This window comes from Marmota monax, unplaced genomic scaffold, assembly GCF_021218885.2.
Source record: "Marmota monax isolate L192 unplaced genomic scaffold, Marmota_monax_Labrador192_F-V1.1 WCK01_AAM20220418_F8-fsc00100, whole genome shotgun sequence".
NCBI classification, from domain to species: domain Eukaryota; kingdom Metazoa; phylum Chordata; class Mammalia; order Rodentia; family Sciuridae; genus Marmota; species Marmota monax.
The window spans coordinates 6,082,971-6,102,548 of record NW_026693872.1 but is presented as its reverse complement, the minus strand read 5'-3'; the positions used below and the strand labels follow the sequence as shown (position 1 = coordinate 6,102,548).

Here is a 19,578-nt window from a genome sequence, read left to right as displayed (position 1 = left end):
AGTCTAAGTAAATCCAAGGTCATATCGCGCACCAAAGCGGACTCCCGGCCGAAATCGGGACTCGTAGAGCCCGCTGCGCCTTTTGGTTCTTCCAGCCCAGGAGGCTCCCGCGCGTTTGCAGTGTAGGAGGAATGAATGGCAGCGTCGTGGGGGGTGCCTGGGCTGCGGGTGACGCGGGGAAGCACGGAGCGCCTGAGGACTTGGCGCTTGCTAGTATGGGTCGCGAGGGAGGGAGGGAGGGACTGAGGGCGCCCCTAGCCCTGGTTGCCGGGACCATGGGAGAGTTCTAGCGGTTTGGACCGGAACAAGCTCTTTCCCACTTACCTCTGGCAACCCCCACCCCCGCCCTAGCTGGCCGTCAGCGGCAACGTCACCTGCTTGCTAGAGCGCAAAGGCTCTGGCGCAATCACAGGCCTTGGAGCGGAGTGGGTGTCTCACATTCGGCGAAAGTGACGACAGCGCTGATGAAGGTAATAATCACTTTGTACGTTCACTCCACACCCCAGGCGGAGGCCCTTTCTACTCATTCCAGTCAAATTACAAAGATAGTGAGACTGTATGTTGTCTCAGTAGGTAATGAGTAACCCCTCACCTAAGGTGCTAAAGAAGGGGCCATGAGGGTTCTTGTTCAGGCAAAGATAACAGCTTTGTGTGGGGAATTTAAACAATTCGTTTCTCCCTACAGAATGAGGGAAAGCGGGGATTAACAATGTAAGCCCGAATTCATTTGTTTAAATTATATTCTTGTCCTTCCTATGTATGCTGGATCATGCTTAAAGCAAAAGACTTAAGGGAAAATTGTAAAGATATTGCAATACTGTGTATAAATAAGATTCAGCTATATTATAAAAATGTGGAGGAGTTCTTTAAACTTTGATCCTATACTTAAAATTCTGATGTTTGCATCCTTTCTCATGAGAAGAAAATATATTTTCAGTTAAAATGAAATAAAATTTGGAGATGTGTAATGGCACATTGTTTCTCACTTGAATGTCCCCCAAAACCTAGTGTACTTACTCCATAGGTTCCAAACAAAATAATATGTGTTTTGGCAATTATCAACATTTTTATTCAAGTGGAAGCTGTACAGACATATAGTGAGTTGAATAGAACCCTTTTCACATACACCTCAATTCATGTCCACCCAATACCTAGATTGTGACCTTATTTGGAAATAAAATACTTACAAATACAAGTAACAAAATTAAAATGAGGCCAAACTGAATTAGTGTGGGCCCAAAACCCAATCATTGATGTCTTTGTAAGAAGAGGACAGGCACACAGAAACACACAGGAGAAAAAGACCAAATGAAGGAGGCAGAGAAATAGGAGTGGAAGCTACCAGGAACTGAAGGAGCCACAAAAGTTTCTTCCCTAGATCTTTCTGAGGGAGGATGGCCCTCCCAAAACCTTAATTTTGAACTTCTAGCCTCCAAAACTATGAAAGAATATTTCTGTTGTTTTGAGCCAACCAGTTTGTGGTACTTTGTTACACCAGACTTTGGAAATAAATACAAGCTGTTTCAAATATTTTGGGGTAATCATTTTTTTTAAGAAGATTTCTCCTTCTTAAATGCTCTGATAAGGCCCTTTGCCCCTACCCTATCCACTCAAAGGAAGCCTTTACCATCAGGGTATTTCCAGGACTTATTCTATTTAAAAGATGCTGATAAATTACACACACAAAAAAAGAATGAGGCAGATCTGTGTAAACAGACATGTAAGATCTCCAAGGCTTATCAAAATGTCACCGAATAACACATGAAAAATATAATTTCATATGTGAGGGGAAAGTGTACACACACACACACACACACACACACACGATGTTTAAGTATGTAAATGCATAAAAGAAAGATCTGAAGCTGGGGTTGTAGCTCAGCAGTGGAAGGCTTGCCTAATATGTGAGGCACTGGGTTGGATTCTCAACACCACATAAAAATAAACAAATAAAATAAAGGTATTTTGTCCATCTACAAGTGAAAATATTATTTAAAAAAAAAGAGAAAGATATGATAGGATACCAAACTGCTAATGATAATGATTACCTTTAAGAATGACACTGGAGCAGGTGCAGTGGCAAACACCTGTAATTAATGTGTGTGTGTGTGTAGCTTCACAAAATTGAGATTTTGTAACCCTTTTTCTCTCCCACCTAAACCTATATGTAGAATATATTTCCCCATAGCATTAACTCCTTTTCTATCATTTGCAAATGTCCCATTGTGTGGGTGTTTGATTTATTCAAGAAGCCCTCTTCTCTTGGACATTGACACCCCCCTTTTTTCTTTTATATTATAAATAGTGCTACAATGAACCAATGTTTTAAAAGCATGACCATGATATTTTGTTGCTCATCCAATCAAGAAGTGAGTCTATTTCTGAATCTGGGCTAGACCATTTGATTTGCTTTGCCCAGTGGGGATGTTAGCAAGTATGATGGAGCAGAGGCCTGAAAGATGCCTATATATCAAGGCATGCCTCCTTTTTTGATGCTGAGAATCCTGAGACCACTCTCTGAAGAAGTTATAGTTAGCTTATTAGAAGAGGAAAAACTATAGAGAGATGGGATTTAGTCATCCCAGCTAAAGCCCAAACATGTTAATGAGACCATTTTAAGTCATCCCAGATCATCAGCTCCTACTGAGCTGGTCCAGCCCTGAAAATCACCCAATCATAGCAATCACTCCACAGAATAAAAGGTAATAAATGTTTGTTATTTCAATCTGCTACATTTGGGATCCTTTGTTACACAGCAAAAGCTAATTAATGCAAATATGTTTTTTCTCCCCCAGTACTGGACACTGCTACTGAGATACACTGGCAATGTATTTTTTGTTGTTTGGTTTTTGGTAGGAGGGATTGAACCCAGGGGTGCTTAACCACTGAGCCACATCCCAACCCTGTTATTTTTTATTTGGACACAGGGTCTTGCTAAGTTGCTTAGGGCCTTGCTAAATTGCTGAGATGGCCTCAAACCTGCAATCCTCCTGCTTCAGTCTCCCACTTTGCTGGGATTATAGGCATGTGCCATTGCACTTTTATTTTATTTTGAAATGGGTTGCCCAGGCTAGTCTTGAACCTAGATCCTCCTGTCTCAGCCTCCTGAGTAGCTGGGATACTAGGTGTGTGCTATTATACCCAGTGATACAAACATTCTTTAGATGACAGTTCCCTAGAAGCATGACTTTCTGGGTCAGTGTGAACACTTTTATATCTTTTGATTCAAAGTGCCAAAAATGTTGTATCAATTTATAAACTACTAGCAATAAATGAGAATACCCATATTTCCCATCTTTGTCAATACTAAACACTAATGTTTCTTGTTATCATTGTGACTGCATTGTGCTTGTAAAGTTAAGAGTGAATTGTCCATTCTCTCTCAGTTCATAGTCAGTTTAGGGAAAGAAAGGGGAAAAATATGTCGGAGGAAAAAGAGCAGAAGGGCTGGGGATGTGGCTCAGTGACAGAGTGCTTGCCTGAAAAGCATGAGGCCCTGGGTTCAATCCCAAGCACCAAAAAAAAAAAAAAAAAGGAAAAAAGAAAAAGAAAAGAAAAGAAAAAGAGCAGAAAAGAGAAAAAATGGAAGACTATAAGAAAAAAGTCAAAAGTTATAAATACAGAGGAAAGGGCTGGGGATGTGGCTCAAGCGGTAGCACGCTCGCCTGGCATGTGTGCGGCCTGGGTTCGATCCTCAGCATCACATACAAAGATGTTGTGTCCGCCAAAAACTAAAAAATAAATATTAAAATTCTTTCTTTCTCTCTCTCTCTCTCTCTCTTTCTCTCTCTAAAAATAAATAAATACATACAGAAGAAATAACAGACTTATAGAATAAAACCACCTTCAAACCTTTTATAATAGGTTATTTAATATGTAATCAGGAATAGTTATGGGCCTTATAAATGATTATGGTTACAAGATGTATGAAAAGAAATGCTATTAAGGAAAGCCTTGTGAATCTGAGAACACTGTAAACATAGGTATCAGACTCTTTCATATGTGCTTGCATTTAATTGTTCTCATGATACAGATAAGAAAAACTAAACGTCAGAACTTGATAAAGATATTCCAGATTTGAGTCCAAATCTGCTTGGCTTGAAAACTGATGTTTCCACTTACTCTTTCTAGAGGAGATGTAGAAAAGACTAGCAACTAATGGTAGGAGGATACATAGCCTCCTTTGGATTCCTATTGCCAAATTATTTTCCAGAAAGGAGTCAGAACCCCTGGGTTTGAATCCAAGCTCTGCCACCTACTAGCTGTGGCTCTCAGCATCTCTATGCCTCAGTTTCCTCATCTGTAGAATGGCTTCATAAATATAATTGGGGTAAATGAACACATAGATATAAAGCACCTAGAATAGTGGTTGCCAGATAGCAAAGTATTGCATAAACTTGGTCAATTACAATATGGTGTTGCAGTGGTCATAAGACTAATTCTGATCATCCTGTTGACAGGTGATTCTTCTGCAGTAGCTTTGATTGTACTCACGACCACACACCATGGTGGAATTCCTCGGGAGAAGGAATGACCTTGATGCCCTGTTTTTCTCCATGTAACTTTGGGGAGGGGAGGAGGAAGAGGAAAGTGGTGTGTCATTTTTTAAAGATCTGCTGCTTCAGTCTCCAGTTTTGCAAAGAAGTGAAAGGGAACCCTGACTAACCTAGTAAATATCTGCTTATTCTGCCATCTGGGAATTAGAACAGGCTTCTTCTAGTCTTACAATTCCCATTTGTAGCTATGGTGCGTGAGTGATAATAATAATTAAAATGAAATAGTACTGACATAACAAGTACTCTTTACATAAAGAGTACCATCCAAATTCCAGGCACCATCCAAAGTACTTTACAAATACCATTTCATTTAATACTCAGAACCACCCTTTGAAGTAGGTACTATTCTTTCTTCTATTTTACAGATGGGGAAACTGAGTCTGAATCTTTCATTCTCTGACACTGTACTGTCTCCTGTTTGAGAATATGCAACTTGGGGTGGAAAAATGACTACGAAAGCAATGCAACACTTCTCAGCCAAATCCATTCATCATACTCCCTTTCTCAGTCACAACAATATTCCATTGCTAGAACCACTTGCAGCAAGATGTCTGGGAACTGAGGTGGGAGTCAGGAAACGGATTATGTATTTGCAACCACTTCAAGTCAGCTCAGGTCAAATTCTTGTAGTCTTTTGGTGAAGGAGGCTGGTGAGAGGAAAATGTCTGTCTCTCTTCCTCTCCCTGCCCCCAACTGTAAAAAACACTAAGCAGTCTTCAGTACAGCAGACTGTGGCAACACCAGGCCTGATTAAGGAATGACAATATGGAAGGCAGATGGCAAATGCATGGATGCCACACTATTGCGCTTCAGTTAAATATTGCTTGGTTTTTTTTTTTTTCCTTGTAAACCTCCCAAATAAAATCCTTTGCTTTCCCCAAGTTAGAAGTGTTAGCACGTCTTTTCTTTAAATATCTGTGCATGGCTGTTTTTTTCCCTGCCAATTTGTCACCATCTGTAACCCTCCCTTTATGAGATGATCTGATGACAGCAATTATCTTGGAGAGTAAAAGTGCAGTCTTGAAGCAACATGTAAGAATGGAGTCAGTGGGGGCTGCGTGTGGAGTGCATGCTGCCCTTGCAACTTGACTGCACGCGTATCCTGTGTACCCAACAACAGTGTACTTTGACTCTGGGTGCCTCCTGCATGTGAGTATGTAGTGTGTGAGCATTCTGCCAATTTCGGTGTGTGTGTGTGTGTGGGGGGGGGACTGGGTGTTGGGCTCTGTGCCTGCCTGTGTACTTGGGGTCTGTGCTCTGTGTAAACATCCTGTGGACACCTGCATAGGAGCCAACTGCTTGTGTGCTTTGCACAAGCTGTTCAGACTATTGGGGAAAGGTCTTCTTCAGGAGGGCATGATTTCTCCAAGGTGCTTAAAGGCCTGAAACTTGGAGAACTGGACCATGGAATATTAACGGGGATTGGGCCTGGGTAAAAGGAAAGTAAATTATGGATGGTTTGCAGGAAGACGCTCCTGAGAGGTGGTATGATTATAAAGAGAGAGGGGAACGGAGGAGGTCTTCTCCAGAGAGGCTGGAGCACAGCGCGGGCCAAGCACCGGGCTCAAGCGCCGGGCTCCGGGTGGCTGGCTGGGAGCCGCCGGCGCGCTCCGCCCCTCCCCTTCGCTCCCCACCCCCGGGCGCGGCGCCGCGGGGAAGGGGGGACTCGGGCAGGCGGGGGCCGCCGCGACTATGCGAGGGGCTGCGGCAGCGGCCGTGATGGCGGTCGGTAGCGGGACGAGGCGCGGGTCCTGGGCCGCGGCCCGGGAGAGGGTCAGAGGCCCCGAGCCCTAAAGCGCTGCCCGGCCCAACTCACCATGAACGTCGCGCTTCAGGAGCTGGGCAGCGGCGGCAACGTGAGTGGGGGCCTGGGGTTCCAAGGCAGAGGACCCGGGTGGAGGAAGGGACCAGGCAGCGGGGTCCGCCGCGAGGAAGCAGGCGGCGTCGGGCAAGAGGCTCTGGCTGGCCGAGATGAGGCCTCGTGTGGGGGTTGGGGTGGGGGACAGTGTCAAAGGGGACCCCAGGCCCAAGAGCCCGGGTGGTGGGAAAGGGCCCTCACTGCAGGAGGGAAGGGGTCCGCTGGGCGACGGGTGCTGGGCCAGGGACATGGGCATCAGCTCTCTCTGCCTGCCTGACCTCGTTGGCACCCCCGGACTGTCTGGCAGATGGTGGAGTACAAACGGGCCACTCTTCTGGATGAAGACGCACCGGAGACCCCCGTAGAGGGCGGGGCCTCCCCAGACGCCGTGGAGGTGGGCAAGGGGGTTCCCCCTTTCTCACCAGGCCCCAGCTCTGGCATGACGCCTGGCACACCCAGGAGCTCTGGGCTGTTCTGGAGGGTCACCTGCCCCCATCTCCGCTCCATCTCTGGCCTCTGCGTTAGGACTATGGTGAGGTGATTCTAAGCCATGACGTTGCACAAAACAGGCTCAGTGCTCCACTCGGCCTGCCTCATTGCCCCTGGGCCCAATGTTCAACCCCTTAGTGTTTTTGCTTCATGGTTCCGGAATTGCTTGTGACTTCACTCTCTGGGAGTACTTCTGTAATCTTGGATCCCTGCCCTGCCTTTCATTCCCTCTGTCCCCCTGTGTTCCCCAGGTGGGATTCCGGAAGGGGACAAGACAACTTTTAGGCTTGCACACCCAGTTGGAGCTGATCTTGGCAGGTGTCTCTTTACTGCTGGCTGCACTGCTTCTGGGCTGCTTGGTGGTCCTGGGGGTCCAGTACCACAGAGGTACGTGGGCCCACACCTGTCACCAGCCCTCATAGTTGTGAGGGATCTGGAGGCTGAAGGGCCTCTAAGCTTTCCTCTGTTTGGAGGCAGCCTTCCCATCCTTCCTATGATCATGGCCCTTGGAAAGAGTTTGCCTCTCCCAGATTATCTGAAAGTCTCCTACTCTCAAACTATGTCTCCTGCCACAGACCCATCCCACAGTACCTGCCTCACAGAGGCCTGCATTCGAGTGGCTGGAAAAATCTTGGAGTCCCTAGACCGTGGGGTGAGTCCCTGTGAAGACTTTTACCAGTTCTCCTGTGGGGGCTGGATTCGGAGGAACCCTCTGCCAGATGGGCGTTCTCGCTGGAATACCTTCAATAGCCTCTGGGACCAGAACCAGGCCATACTGAAGCACCTGCTTGGTGAGTGGAGCTGTCAGTGAATTGGTGTGCCAAGTATATTTTTAGGGGTGTCCAGCCCAGGGCCTGGCACTTAGTAGATACTCAATTGATGTCCACATGTGAAGAAGTAGATTGCTCTGTGAGGTAGAATGTGCCGAAAGTAGGGGGCTCCAGAGAGGTGGAGACAGGTTAGAGGGAGGCAAAACATTGAGTATAATAAAAGGGCTCCTTCCTGCATTTTTTCAAGATGTGGTAGACACCAGGGACCCTGTAGTGTTTGGATATCTTTGAGGGTCTCCACGAACAGGGGAGAGGAAGGCACCCACATTTGCTGTTTCAGACAGTCTTATTAGGTCCACATTAGGAAGACTCTCATTGGTAGGGCAAGGAGAAGCACAATCAAGGGCCAGGGACTCCCCCTCACCAGTTAACCTAATTGGCACCTGGACTCTGTCTTCACCCCTCAGAGAACACCACCTTCAACTCCAGCAGTGAAGCTGAGCGGAAGACACAGCGCTTCTACCTGTCCTGCCTACAGGTGGAGCGCATTGAGGAGTTGGGAGCCCAGCCACTAAGAGACCTCATTGACAAGGCAGGGCTATTGAATGGACTGCGGGCAGGGGGAGCAAGAGGGCCTTGGAAGAGAATGTGCTCAAAGAAAGCTTTGGGGTACCTGTGCTAGAGGTTCCACTTATGATCTCTACTCAGATCGGTGGTTGGAACATTACGGGGCCCTGGGACCAGGACAACTTCATGGAGGTGCTAAAGGCAGTAGCAGGGACCTACAGGGCCACCCCGTTCTTCACCGTCTACATCAGTGCCGACTCCAAGAGTTCCAACAGCAATGTCATCCAGGTGCTGGACTGAGAAAGGGTGGGGAGAGACTCTTTGCTGAGCCCAGATTCCTCTACCTGGTGACAGGCAGGTGCACCCTGCACAGGAGTCCAGGTTCCAGGTGTGATAGGGACTCACCTTCTTTCCTTGCTGTTGCAGGTGGACCAGTCTGGGCTCTTTCTGCCCTCTCGAGATTACTACTTAAACAGAACCGCCAATGAGAAAGTAAGGAACATCCTCAGAACCCCCATCCTCACCCCTTGCTGAGCTGGACTGATCCCTGAATACTTTTCTGTTTGTCCAGGGTCAGAGTGGGGAAGGTGAGCCCATTCTGTCACCTAGTGAGCTGACTGCCCTTCCTTCCTTTTCTTCCTTCCTTCATTTTGTTTTTCCAGAAAAGCATTGCTTTTCTTTTCCTTTCTTTTCTTTGTGATTCTAGGAATCAAACCAAGGGTCTGTGAGTGCTAGACAGGGCTATACCATGGAGCTATACCCTCAGCTCCAGGAAAACATTTTATAAGCACATACTGTGTGCCAGGTACAGTGGGGGAATTCTGAGATGTAAGTTGCAGAGCCATTATCACTGGAAATTTGCACTGTTGGTGTACCTAGATAGCTAAGAAAAGGGCTCAAAAGAGGATCTCTGGGACTCAGGAGAGACTTGGGTGTCCAGAGGTTTCCTGAAGAGACTGTATTTGAGCCAGACCCTGTAGAACATGTAGAAGCATATGAAAGCATACTGGGTAGAGAAAAACAAGTTAAACAAAAGTGTTGAAGAAGGAAAGACAAGGTGTGTTCAGATCATGGGAATGAGTCTAGTTTGGTAAGGTGTGGTGATCTAAGTAGAAGAGAGGTTGGAAAGGTGGTCAGGAACTAGTTATGGAGGGGATTGTGAATGTTTCACTAAGGAGTTATTCTATAGCCCCCAGAAAGCCATTGTATGCTCCAGAGCAGGGAGGAAGTGATGCAGTGAGCACTCTCTGGGAAAACAATTTGGCTAGGGTGTGAAAAGTAGATGCAAGACAGGGAGCCTGGAGAGGAGGTAAGAGTCTCTGCTCTGAATTCCAGGCTGTGAGTCAGTAAGGGCCCAAGTGAGAGAGTGCAGAGGGAATGTTAGGATGGTGATGGTGAAATGGAGGGGTCCTTAGGGAATCAGGAGAAACCAGCTTTGGGTACACTGGGGAAAAGGAGACAATGTGATGTCATCAGAGAGATTTTGGAGTCAGACCTGGATTTTAATCTCGTCTTTGCTGCTTAGTGCAAGAAGGTTGATCTTGCTAAGGTTATTTTCTCTTCTGTAAGTAGGGGAACCAGAGCCTCTAACTCATGTGGGGCGTGGGGTGTGGGAGTGCAAGCTTCTGCTCCTGCTGTAGTAGACACTCAGTGGGTGAGAGCCTCTCCTATTAGATGTCTGAGTACAAGGGGCCTGGATGCCTTGTCTGTGAGAGGTCTGTAGCAGCTGTGAAAGTCAAGTGGAATCCCAGAGATACGACAGTATGAAGGAAATGTGAGGCTTGAGGGGCATCTTCTTTGAGAACTACACAAAGATTTAGGGAAAGTAAGAGAAAGGAAAAGACTGGACATGGGAAAGGAGGAAATCCTAGTGTTTTAAGTGCAGTGAGAAGAAGGAGCATCAGCAAAAGAGACTGCTGTGGGGAAGGACAACCTGGAGAGCCCTTTATCACACTGTCCTTCACAAACATTTCCTGAGCATTCCTGGGCCAGATTCTCTTCTAAGCATTGGTGAACAGGACATCACCATGGCCCTCTGAATGGAAGAGAAGACATGAAGTAGCTGGTTACACAGTGTCCTGTTCCCAGTTGTTGGGACTGAAATAGAGGAGAAGCATGGTTCCCAGTGTGAGCAGGACCAGGAACCAGCCTAGTGCTGGGGTGAGGGTGGACCCCAGTGAGTAGAGAGGTTCTGTAGAGGGAGCAGCTTAGGTGAAGGCTCTGAGGTAGGAAGGCAGATGGCCTGTTGATATACTCAAGGAGAGAGGGACCAGGAGGGGAGAGTGGCTAAGTCCTTCTGGACAGGGATATAGACCAGTTTTATGTATGAATATTGTTGGTCAAGTTTAGGATTTATTGCAAAATAAATGATGTGAATAGATGTGTGTTTTTAGCATCATCTAAGTTGTGAGGAGAGAACTTGGAGAATGCAGGAGTGAACCACATCATTCAGCATGTCTGATGGAGTGAGGGAAAGCCTTGGGTTTGATTCTCAGTGTGTCACTGGTTGCCTTGGGCAGAAGCTTCCTGCCAAGGTCTAGAGGAGGGTGCAGCACAAAAGGTTAAGATGGAGTAAAAAAAAAAAAAGTAGGAATACAGAGGCTTTAGGGAAGTCTCCAAAGTAAGTCTTCAGCCACAGGTAAGGAGCTGGAGCTGTAATTTGGTTGAGCTGACCATCCCAGTTAGGATCCGGGATGATTGGGTTTTGGCACTTCTCTCTCTTCCTCTAGCACCAGCAGCAAGAAAAAGGAGAGTGAGAAAAAGAGATATTTTGTAGTACAGACATTGTGAATATTAAGGGATTGAAAACCTTTTCAGTAAAATAGAAAAGGAGATGGCCTTTCTTTGTCCATTAAGGGAGTCCAGGATAGGGCTGGGAGTGGTCTCTGGGAAGAAAGCCACAGGGATTGGTGCCAAACAGTACTGAGTTCTGTTTGTATATTTTCATCCCTTTCTTCAACAAATACATTTTGAGCATCTACTATGTGGCAGACACTGTGCCATGGTGGTGAACAAAGCAAACAGTCCCCACTCTCACAGAGCTTGTATGCCAGCAACATAAGTTTGTGCTGGACCCATGTAGTGCTCAGGCCATGGCACATTCTGATTCTTTTATGGAGTAATTTGAGATAGGAATCAAGCCATGTCACCTTACCAAACTTATTCCCTCTGCTCTGTGTAAAATGGATTAGTACTCACTTTATGAAGTTGCTGTGGGAGCGTGGGGGAATATATATTATATGCAAAGCCCCTAGCAGTCTGATGTGTGTATATAGAATCACTAAGGATTTATTTTCTGTGCTTTTCTCTCCCTTGGAGATCAGGGGGGATTGGAAAAAACAGCAAGTGTGAGGCATGGTAGGATGAAAGAGAGAAATAATTTGAAGGCTACAGGGGGCCAGATTTCCAGTAGGGTCCAGTCAGCTATTCAGTGAAGACCCACAGCCACTGATGGGCTAGGACGACTAGAAGAGCTTTAGGAAATGAGAAGGCAAAGCAGATTTGTCCAGACCATCCACTGGACAAATATTTGCAGAGCACCAATTCTGTGTTTGGTTGGTCCTGTTTGAGGCCTTTGGGATACAGGGGTAAACAGCTGCTGAAACTTGAACAGAGTTCTCCTTGGGGAAAGTAGTTGACAAGTGCACAAATAAATAATCAAGATAGAGCAGACAGTGGTCAGGGCTGTGTTGGAAATGAAACAGGGTCAGCCAGGATGGCTTCCCTAAGAATGAGTTGAGCAGAAGAGAGAGTGGGCAGAGGTGGGGCCAGGACAGATCCTTGCCGCCTGAGCCAGCGCTTGCTGACTCTGAGGATGTCTTGGTGCTTCACAGGTGCTCACAGCCTACCTGGACTACATGGAGGAGCTGGGGATGCTACTTGGTGGACAGCCAACTTCCACCCGGGAACAAATGAGGCAGGTGCTGGAGCTGGAGACACAACTGGCCAACATCACAGTACCCCAGGACCAGCGGCGGGATGAGGAGAAGATCTATCACAAGATGAGCATCTCAGAGCTGCAGGTGGGATAGGCAGAGGACTAGAGACATCTGGGATGGGCCGGTCCCTGGTACAGAGCACCTAGCTTTCCTTCATGCCATTTTCCTTGAGGCATCTGGTCCTTTCTTCATTTCCTCTCTTTTCTGAGCTTCCCAGCTGCACTGTTCCTATCCTGCAAAGACAAATGGTGACCATTTTAAGCCACCTCTCACAGGATCATCCATTTGTCTCTTTCTTGTGAATGAATGGAGAGATTGTGTTAAAAATTTATAACGACTTGGATGAGATGTTCACACAACAATCAGAATGGATATGGAAGTGTCTCCCGTAGGCTCCTTCTGTGTCAGGCAGCAGTCCTTTTGGTGGTGAATTATGGGAAGGCTAGGAAAGGGGAGGTTCTGGAGTAGAGGCCAGGTGTGTGGGAGGTGTCAGGGGAGTGGTATTGTATCAACAGTTATGAAAATATTTGACTATCTGTGCTCCAGCTGAATATCACACATTTCCTTGTATAGTAAGTGGTTGAGCTCCCAGACTGAGTGGTTCTCAGGCCTGGAAAAGGGAGGGAGGAAGTCACTAAGCAGCCAGTAGCTGTTGCCATGGCAATGGGAAGACCTCCCAGGCTACAATGTATCAGTGGGGGAGGGGTCCACTGGAAGCATCAGCAGGCAGTCAACCAAGCCTGAGAATTTTTTTGCTCTCAGGCTCTGGCGCCCTCCATGGACTGGCTTGAGTTCCTGTCTTTCTTGCTGTCACCATTGGAGTTGGGTGACTCTGAGCCTGTGGTGGTGTATGGGACGGATTATTTGCAGCAGGTGTCAGAACTCATCAACCGCACCGAACCAAGGTGGGAGGGAGCCCAAGGTGCAGGGGGTGGGACTCGGGGCTCTGTGGAGATAGTAGGGACTAGACCCAGTGGATGCATACAACCACACAAAGCAGCATTTGATGAGTAAGGACCTGGGTCATTCCAGTCATGAGAATGTCTGTAGGTTCTTCCTCCAGACCAGGGTTTCAGGTTGCCCATTTGTGACCTCCATTCCCAAGTCAGCTTGGAGCTGACCTCTGCAGGCAGGTATGTGGTCTCAGGGTGAGAGAGGGACTCTAGGACAGCTTCAACATGTGCTTCTCAGGACTCCTGCTGCCTGCATGTTCTTGGGGATTGGCTGGTGGGAAAGGAAAAAGGTACTCCACTTCCCCTTATTTCCTGGTATGAATGCCAGTGTCCTGAACAATTACCTGATCTGGAACCTGGTGCAAAAGACGACCTCGAGCCTAGATCGGCGCTTTGAGTCTGCACAAGAAAAGCTGCTGGAGACCCTCTATGGCACCAAGAAGGTGGGCTCTCTGACTCTGCCCCCACCTTCTGACCCATCCCAGCTGATGCTGCACACTCACAGTGCATCAGGCACCAGTTGCCTCATGGTGTAGAGTGTGGAGCACAAAATTTAGAATCAAGCTGACCTGGGTTCTAATTCCAACTCCTCCATTTTTTAGCCTGTGGTACTTTGGGCATGTCACCCAGCTTCCTTGATTCTCTATCTCCTAGTCTGTAAAGCAGGAATAACTTTCAGGGTTGTTATGAGGATTAATTGAGTTAATGTCCTAAGTACATGATATGTACAGACATTGTAACTTTGATGATGGATGGGGAAGGCAAATAAATGCTGTCCCTTCATTTTACAATTCCCTTTTGTGGGTTTGGACTTATAAACAAATACATGTATTTGGGGGGGGGGATAAGAGCTCACACTGAGTGAAAGACTTTCTTTGTGATATAGGATAGAGGTGGGAACAAAGGGAGAGGCATAAGGAAAGGTTTCCCTGAGAAGAAAGGGTTCACCAAGAAATTAGGGAAGAAGGGCATTCGAGCCAGAAGGAATAGCATATGAAAATCCCCAGAGGAAAGGAAGAGTTTGGTTCTGATAGGAGCTTGAGAACTAGACAATAGAGAGGATGAGCTTGGTGAGGTGTGCATGGGGCATCCATGAAGGGACCTGGCTCTTGTGTTAAGATGTTTTGCCTTGATTCTTTCATGGAAGACCACGGGAGTAACTGCAGGAGATCAGCACTAGAGTTGTTATATATTAGATGATCTTTCTGATGTCCAAATGGATGATGGAGGAGAATGATGGGGGAGGGGGATGAGAATGAAACCAGTGTCTAGTCAGGAGACAACTGCAATCTTCAGGCAAGAGACAATAGTGCCAAGAACAGAGTGGGTAGCCATGTGTTCCTACTGAAGCTTCATTCCTGGTGTTGGCACAATTTGAGATATTGCCTTTATATCCCCTGGAGTCTGGGGGAGAAATGGCACCCAAAATCCAGGCCTTTGTTGTCCAGAGCTGAGAAGGGCTAGCTTCAGAGACAGAAAGGCCCTCTTGTTCATTTACAGTCCTGCACACCACGATGGCAGACCTGCATCTCCAACACGGATGATGCCCTTGGCTTTGCTTTGGGATCCCTCTTTGTGAAGGCCACATTTGACCGACAAAGCAAGGAAATTGTGAGTCTTCAGGCTTCTTGACCCTACCTTAAAATTCACCATTATATGAGTATATATTAAAAAACTGGAAGGAAATTCTTAAATGAATAGTGGTTACTTTGGACAGAGGAAACATAAAGATTTTTTTTATTGTTGTTCTTTAAGGTTTTCTTTATTTTCAAAAAAATTTATAATGAGTTTATATTATCTATATAATTAGAAAAAGGTAATATTTTCTTGTTAGGTAGAATTAATGGGTGTGCTTAAAGTATTATCCATGAGAATGTTTATGACAGTGTTGTTTATAACAGAGGGAATGAAAACAGCTTAAATGACCAACCATAGGAAAAATAAATTGGTTAGAACAGATTAGATTATGATGCAACTTTAAATTCAAGATGTACTTTTAAGTGAAAAAATAAGCTGCAAAAAACATATGTCATACAACATACTCCATATTTTATATTTATATCTGGACAGAGGAAAACACTAGAAATACACATCAAAATGTTAAAAGAAGTTATCTCAGAGTGATTGGATTATAAACACTGTGTTTTCTTTTCAACTCTTCTCAACTTCCCAGAGTTTCCATTAATTCCTTTCTTTCAGAATCTGATAAAAACAATGTGCTAGATTAAATTATATTATTAATTTATTTAATTGGCTTGTTAACATTTAAAAATTTTTGAATTAATTAGAAAAAGAAAGCCATCCTTAATGCCAGTACCTTCATAAATGATCCTTCCTTCTTATCCTTCCCAGATGCTAAACTTTAGGTGAACATTCCCATGGCTCACCTGGGGATGGGGTTGGGGCTGTAGGGCAAATAGGTGAGCAGGGATACATTAAGTGTGGATGGGAGACTAACTTGTGCCTCTGTTTCCCAGGCAGAGGGGATGATCAGTGAAATTCGTTCTGCTTTTGAGGAGGCTCTGGGACAGCTGGTTTGGATGGATGAGAAGACCCGTCAGGCAGCCAAGGAGAAAGTGAGTAATGTCTAGAGTTGGAGCGCCATCTTGAGGAAGGAATGGAGGATACAGTTTTACTGGGACCTGGGAAGGGAACCCTTTAACCTGTTCTCTTCAGGCAGACGCCATCTATGATATGATTGGTTTCCCGGACTTTATCCTGGAGCCCAAAGAGCTGGATGATGTTTATGATGGGGTGAGTACCCGTGCTCAGAGTACTGACCCGCAGCCTCAGTAACTGGGACTCAAGCACTGGAAGGAAAGGAGGTGCTTGTTGGTTTCTTTCAAAGGATACAGGCAACCCACATTGCTTAAGTGTAGGCTCTGTGCCAGGCTGCAGGCCAGATGATAGTAAATATTAGTGAGTGAGTAGGGATTTGGATCAAGACTGAGTCGAATCATGTTTCTACCCATAACTAACTATATAACCTTGGACAAGACCTTTGTGGTCCTTAGTGTCTTCATTTGCAAAATGAGGGTCCTACTAATACTTCACAGGGTTGTTGTGAGAACAAAATTAGGAAATATGTAAAAAACATAACAGCACCAGCAGCACAAATCCATCCCCAATTCTTTTAATTTTTTATTTTGAGCCAGATTCTCCCTAAATAGCTGAAGCTAGTCTTGAACTTCCAGTCTACCTGTCTCAGCCTCCCAAGTTGCATATGCCATGATGCCTGGCAATAAGTTGTTTTTTATATATTGGCAATTATTTACCAGGTATTTTACTCCTTTTTTTTTATGGAACCCGGAGCCTTATGCATACTAAACTAGTACTCTACCACTGAACTATATCCCCAATCTTTTACTCCCATTTTACAGTTGAGGAAACTGAAGCTTGGAGAGAGGCTAATGAGTAGTCAATCTGGGACTCTTATCTTCTTTATGTTCTCCCTTTCCACCTCCCGCCATGCCAATAGTATGAAGTCTCTGAAGATTCTTTCTTCCAAAACATGTTGAATTTGTACAACTTCTCTGCTAAGGTGATGGCTGACCAGCTCCGCAAGCCTCCCAGCCGAGACCAGTGAGAATGGGAGGCCACAGACACTGGGGACATCAGGGGAGGTGGGAAACAAGGGGTGGCACATGGCTCTTGCGGAAAGTAGGGCAGGGCTGCTGGACTTGGGGGTGGGCATTTTGAGAGTAGAGAGCCTCAGCCTCTCCCTTTCCCCTCTAGGTGGAGTATGACCCCTCAGACGGTGAATGCTTATTACCTTCCAACCAAGAATGAAATTGTCTTCCCTGCTGGCATCCTGCAGGCCCCCTTCTATGCCCGCAACCACCCCAAGTATATCTGAAGCAGAAGGGGCTGGGTGCTGGGACCTGGGCCTGCATGTGAGCTTGGAGCAGAACTAGAGGAGGGGATTCACAAGTCCCCTATAATGTCCTCACTCAGCATTCCTCATCTACCAGGGCCTTGAACTTTGGAGGTATTGGCGTAGTCATGGGTCATGAGTTGACACATGCTTTTGATGACCAAGGTAGGGACCTGGGGAATTGTCCCATAGAATTCCTAGTGGCTCCTGAAAGACCTTGGAATTTGGGGGGCAGGTCCTAGGGGCCCTGGAATCTGTGGATCAGGGATGGCAGGGGTGTTTCTGTTCTCAAGGGGTGAGCTATCATCCTGTGGGGTGCAAAGGTGAGTTCTCCTCAGGTCGTGAGTACGACAAGGAAGGGAATCTGCGACCCTGGTGGCAGAATGAGTCACTGGCAGCCTTCCGCAATCACACGGCCTGCATGGAGGAACAGTATAACCAGTACCAAGTCAATGGGGAGAGGCTCAATGGCCGCCAGACACTGGGGGAGAACATCGCTGACAATGGGGGGCTTAAGGCTGCCTACAATGTGAGTAGCCTGGTGGGCCTCCCGTGGCCGAGGCCTGTGGGCCTAGGTGGAAGGGTGCTGAAGGAAGCAGCAGGCCCAGGTGGACTTGCTGCCCACTCTTTCCCCCAGGCTTACAAAGCATGGCTCAGGAAGCATGGGGAGGAGCAGCAGCTGCCAGCCGTGGGGCTCACCAATCACCAGCTCTTCTTTGTGGGATTTGCCCAGGTACTGCCCCCCGGGAGACCTGGGGTTGCCCTTTCTTGATCTCCTCTAGAGAATGTTATTAGAAGAAATGGGGGGCATGCAGAAAAGGGACTGACAAATAGGGCCGAAGTTGAGCTTTGGGAGGTGGGTTGGGAAGGCCTTATGCCCAGAGCCTACAAAAACAACCTGAGGAGGGAAAGTCTTGGATAGGATTTTGCAGATCTTAAGAGCAGGGCTGCCTTGCTTGAGGGGGTAAGAGATGGGAGTAGGCATCCATCCTCTTGATGTTCCTGTGGGGTAGGTATGAAGAAGAAGATTGAAATCTGGGGATACAAAGTAGCTTGTTCAGGGCTATCCAGGAGTAAAGTAAGTAGCAGTGGGAGGATTCAGGTGGGGCCTCCCCCAGGTACTTTGCATCACAGTGGCCAGCCTTGAGGGGCTTTGTTTCCCCAATTCCACTGGGCCGTGTCCACACTGGGCAACCCAATGTCCAGGGCAGCTTTAGAAGAGCTTCAAGGAATTGGGGGAGGAGTGGGGGTACATTCCCCTCCCTTGGAATTGAGATGTTGATGGAGACCCCGGCAGTGTTCCTGAGTCCTCCTGAACTAAGGGACTGGGGCAATGATGGTTTTGCCCTGAGATGGTTCTGCTGTGGCCAAGGATATGGCCTAGCCCCAAACTAGACACCATATGTCCCCGTGTCTGTCCTGGCCCGCAGGTGTGGTGCTCAGTCCGCACACCAGAGAGCTCTCACGAGGGGCTGGTGACCGACCCCCATAGCCCTGCCCGCTTCCGCGTGCTGGGCACTCTCTCCAACTCCCGTGACTTCCTGCGGCACTTCGGCTGCCCTGTCGGTTCCTCCATGAACCCAGGGCAGCTGTGTGAGGTGTGGTAGACCTGGGTTGGGGAAAAAGATGGCTGGCCATTGCCAAGGCCTGGGACTCCCAGGTTAGGAGAAAGCAAATGCAAGCTGGGCTGGGTCCAGCCCCTCCACCCCACAGGTGACATAAGTCTAGTCCCCCCTTGACCACCACATCGTGCCTCTGCTTTGGGGGTGCCCTTTCCTCCAGCAGAGCCCCCACCATTCACTGTGACATTCTTCTGTGTCACCCTGCCTTGAGGAGGTCTAGGCAGAGAATCCAGTTCCCATAGAAATGAGTCTTTGGCTCCAAGCTTATTCAGCTTGGGGGCTATGGGGCCTGCTGTGTTTGCCCTATTGTGATCCACAGGGCCTGCGGCTGTGCCTCCCAGGCTTCTCTCCAGACTTACTCAGTGCCCAGATGGAAGTGGGCTCAGCTCCCTTCCAATCCGCCCTCAGAGGCCACCCCCACCCCGTGCTCCTTGTGCTGCTGCTCCCTGTACTGCTGCCCACCCTCACCGAGAGATCTACTATGCTCTCTTCTTAGTGGAAGCCGAGGGCCTTTAGAAGCCTCCCTGCTGCCTCATTTTCCCTGCTGAGAGGGGAAGTGTTCATGTGTAGCAGTGCCAATTCCTGTGTTTTAGGGAGCAAGTTTTAGAGGGTGACTGATTCTCCCTGGACAAAACAGGAAAGCAAGACAGAACAGGGAGAGGGAAGGACAGAGTTTATTTTTACAGGGAAGAGGGTGGGGAGGGTATGGTGTTGGCCCTGTAGGACCCTGTGCCAATAAATAGACCACATCAGTCAGCCTGTCTCTTCCTTAAGTCTTGTTTTCATTTATTCATTCCACCAGTATTTATTGAGCAACTGCTATATCCCAGGCATTCTTCAAGAAACTCATTTTACTAACTCTCCAGAGACAAGGGGCTAAGATTAGAAGCCCTGAGAAGACAGAGAAAGAGAGGTGGGGTGGAGAAATGGAATGAATGCAGTTGAGTCTGG

The 19,578-nt window shown here is 47.2% G+C and overlaps 1 protein-coding gene across 4 annotated transcripts in view; it reads left to right on the top strand.

Moving 5' to 3' along the window:
* Ece2 (endothelin converting enzyme 2) overlaps positions 1 to 19,383 on the top strand; it is a 29,390-nt gene extending 10,007 nt beyond the window's left edge. Inside the window, exons 1-19 of one of the 4 annotated variants that reach the window (XM_058585095.1) lie at positions 6,228 to 6,412; positions 6,722 to 6,946; positions 7,155 to 7,290; positions 7,479 to 7,694; positions 8,141 to 8,265; positions 8,382 to 8,528; positions 8,667 to 8,732; positions 12,074 to 12,262; positions 12,941 to 13,083; positions 13,460 to 13,574; positions 14,632 to 14,742; positions 15,609 to 15,707; positions 15,808 to 15,885; positions 16,610 to 16,713; positions 16,867 to 16,977; positions 17,103 to 17,170; positions 17,344 to 17,534; positions 17,643 to 17,738; positions 18,947 to 19,383. In XM_058585095.1, coding sequence (XP_058441078.1) covers positions 6,374 to 6,412; positions 6,722 to 6,946; positions 7,155 to 7,290; positions 7,479 to 7,694; positions 8,141 to 8,265; positions 8,382 to 8,528; positions 8,667 to 8,732; positions 12,074 to 12,262; positions 12,941 to 13,083; positions 13,460 to 13,574; positions 14,632 to 14,742; positions 15,609 to 15,707; positions 15,808 to 15,885; positions 16,610 to 16,713; positions 16,867 to 16,977; positions 17,103 to 17,170; positions 17,344 to 17,534; positions 17,643 to 17,738; positions 18,947 to 19,123 — 2,436 coding nt within the window. In that variant the 5' untranslated portion in view covers positions 6,228 to 6,373 and the 3' untranslated portion in view covers positions 19,124 to 19,383. Of the gene's footprint in view, positions 1 to 6,227; positions 6,413 to 6,721; positions 6,947 to 7,154; positions 7,291 to 7,478; positions 7,695 to 8,140; positions 8,266 to 8,381; positions 8,529 to 8,666; positions 8,733 to 12,073; positions 12,263 to 12,940; positions 13,084 to 13,459; positions 13,575 to 14,631; positions 14,743 to 15,608; positions 15,708 to 15,807; positions 15,886 to 16,609; positions 16,714 to 16,866; positions 16,978 to 17,102; positions 17,171 to 17,343; positions 17,535 to 17,642; positions 17,739 to 18,435 lie in introns of those variants that run through there. The other 3 variants (XM_046462521.2, XM_058585094.1, XM_046462524.2) reach the window with 3 other exon arrangements.
* The last annotated feature ends 195 nt before the right edge of the window (positions 19,384 to 19,578 follow it).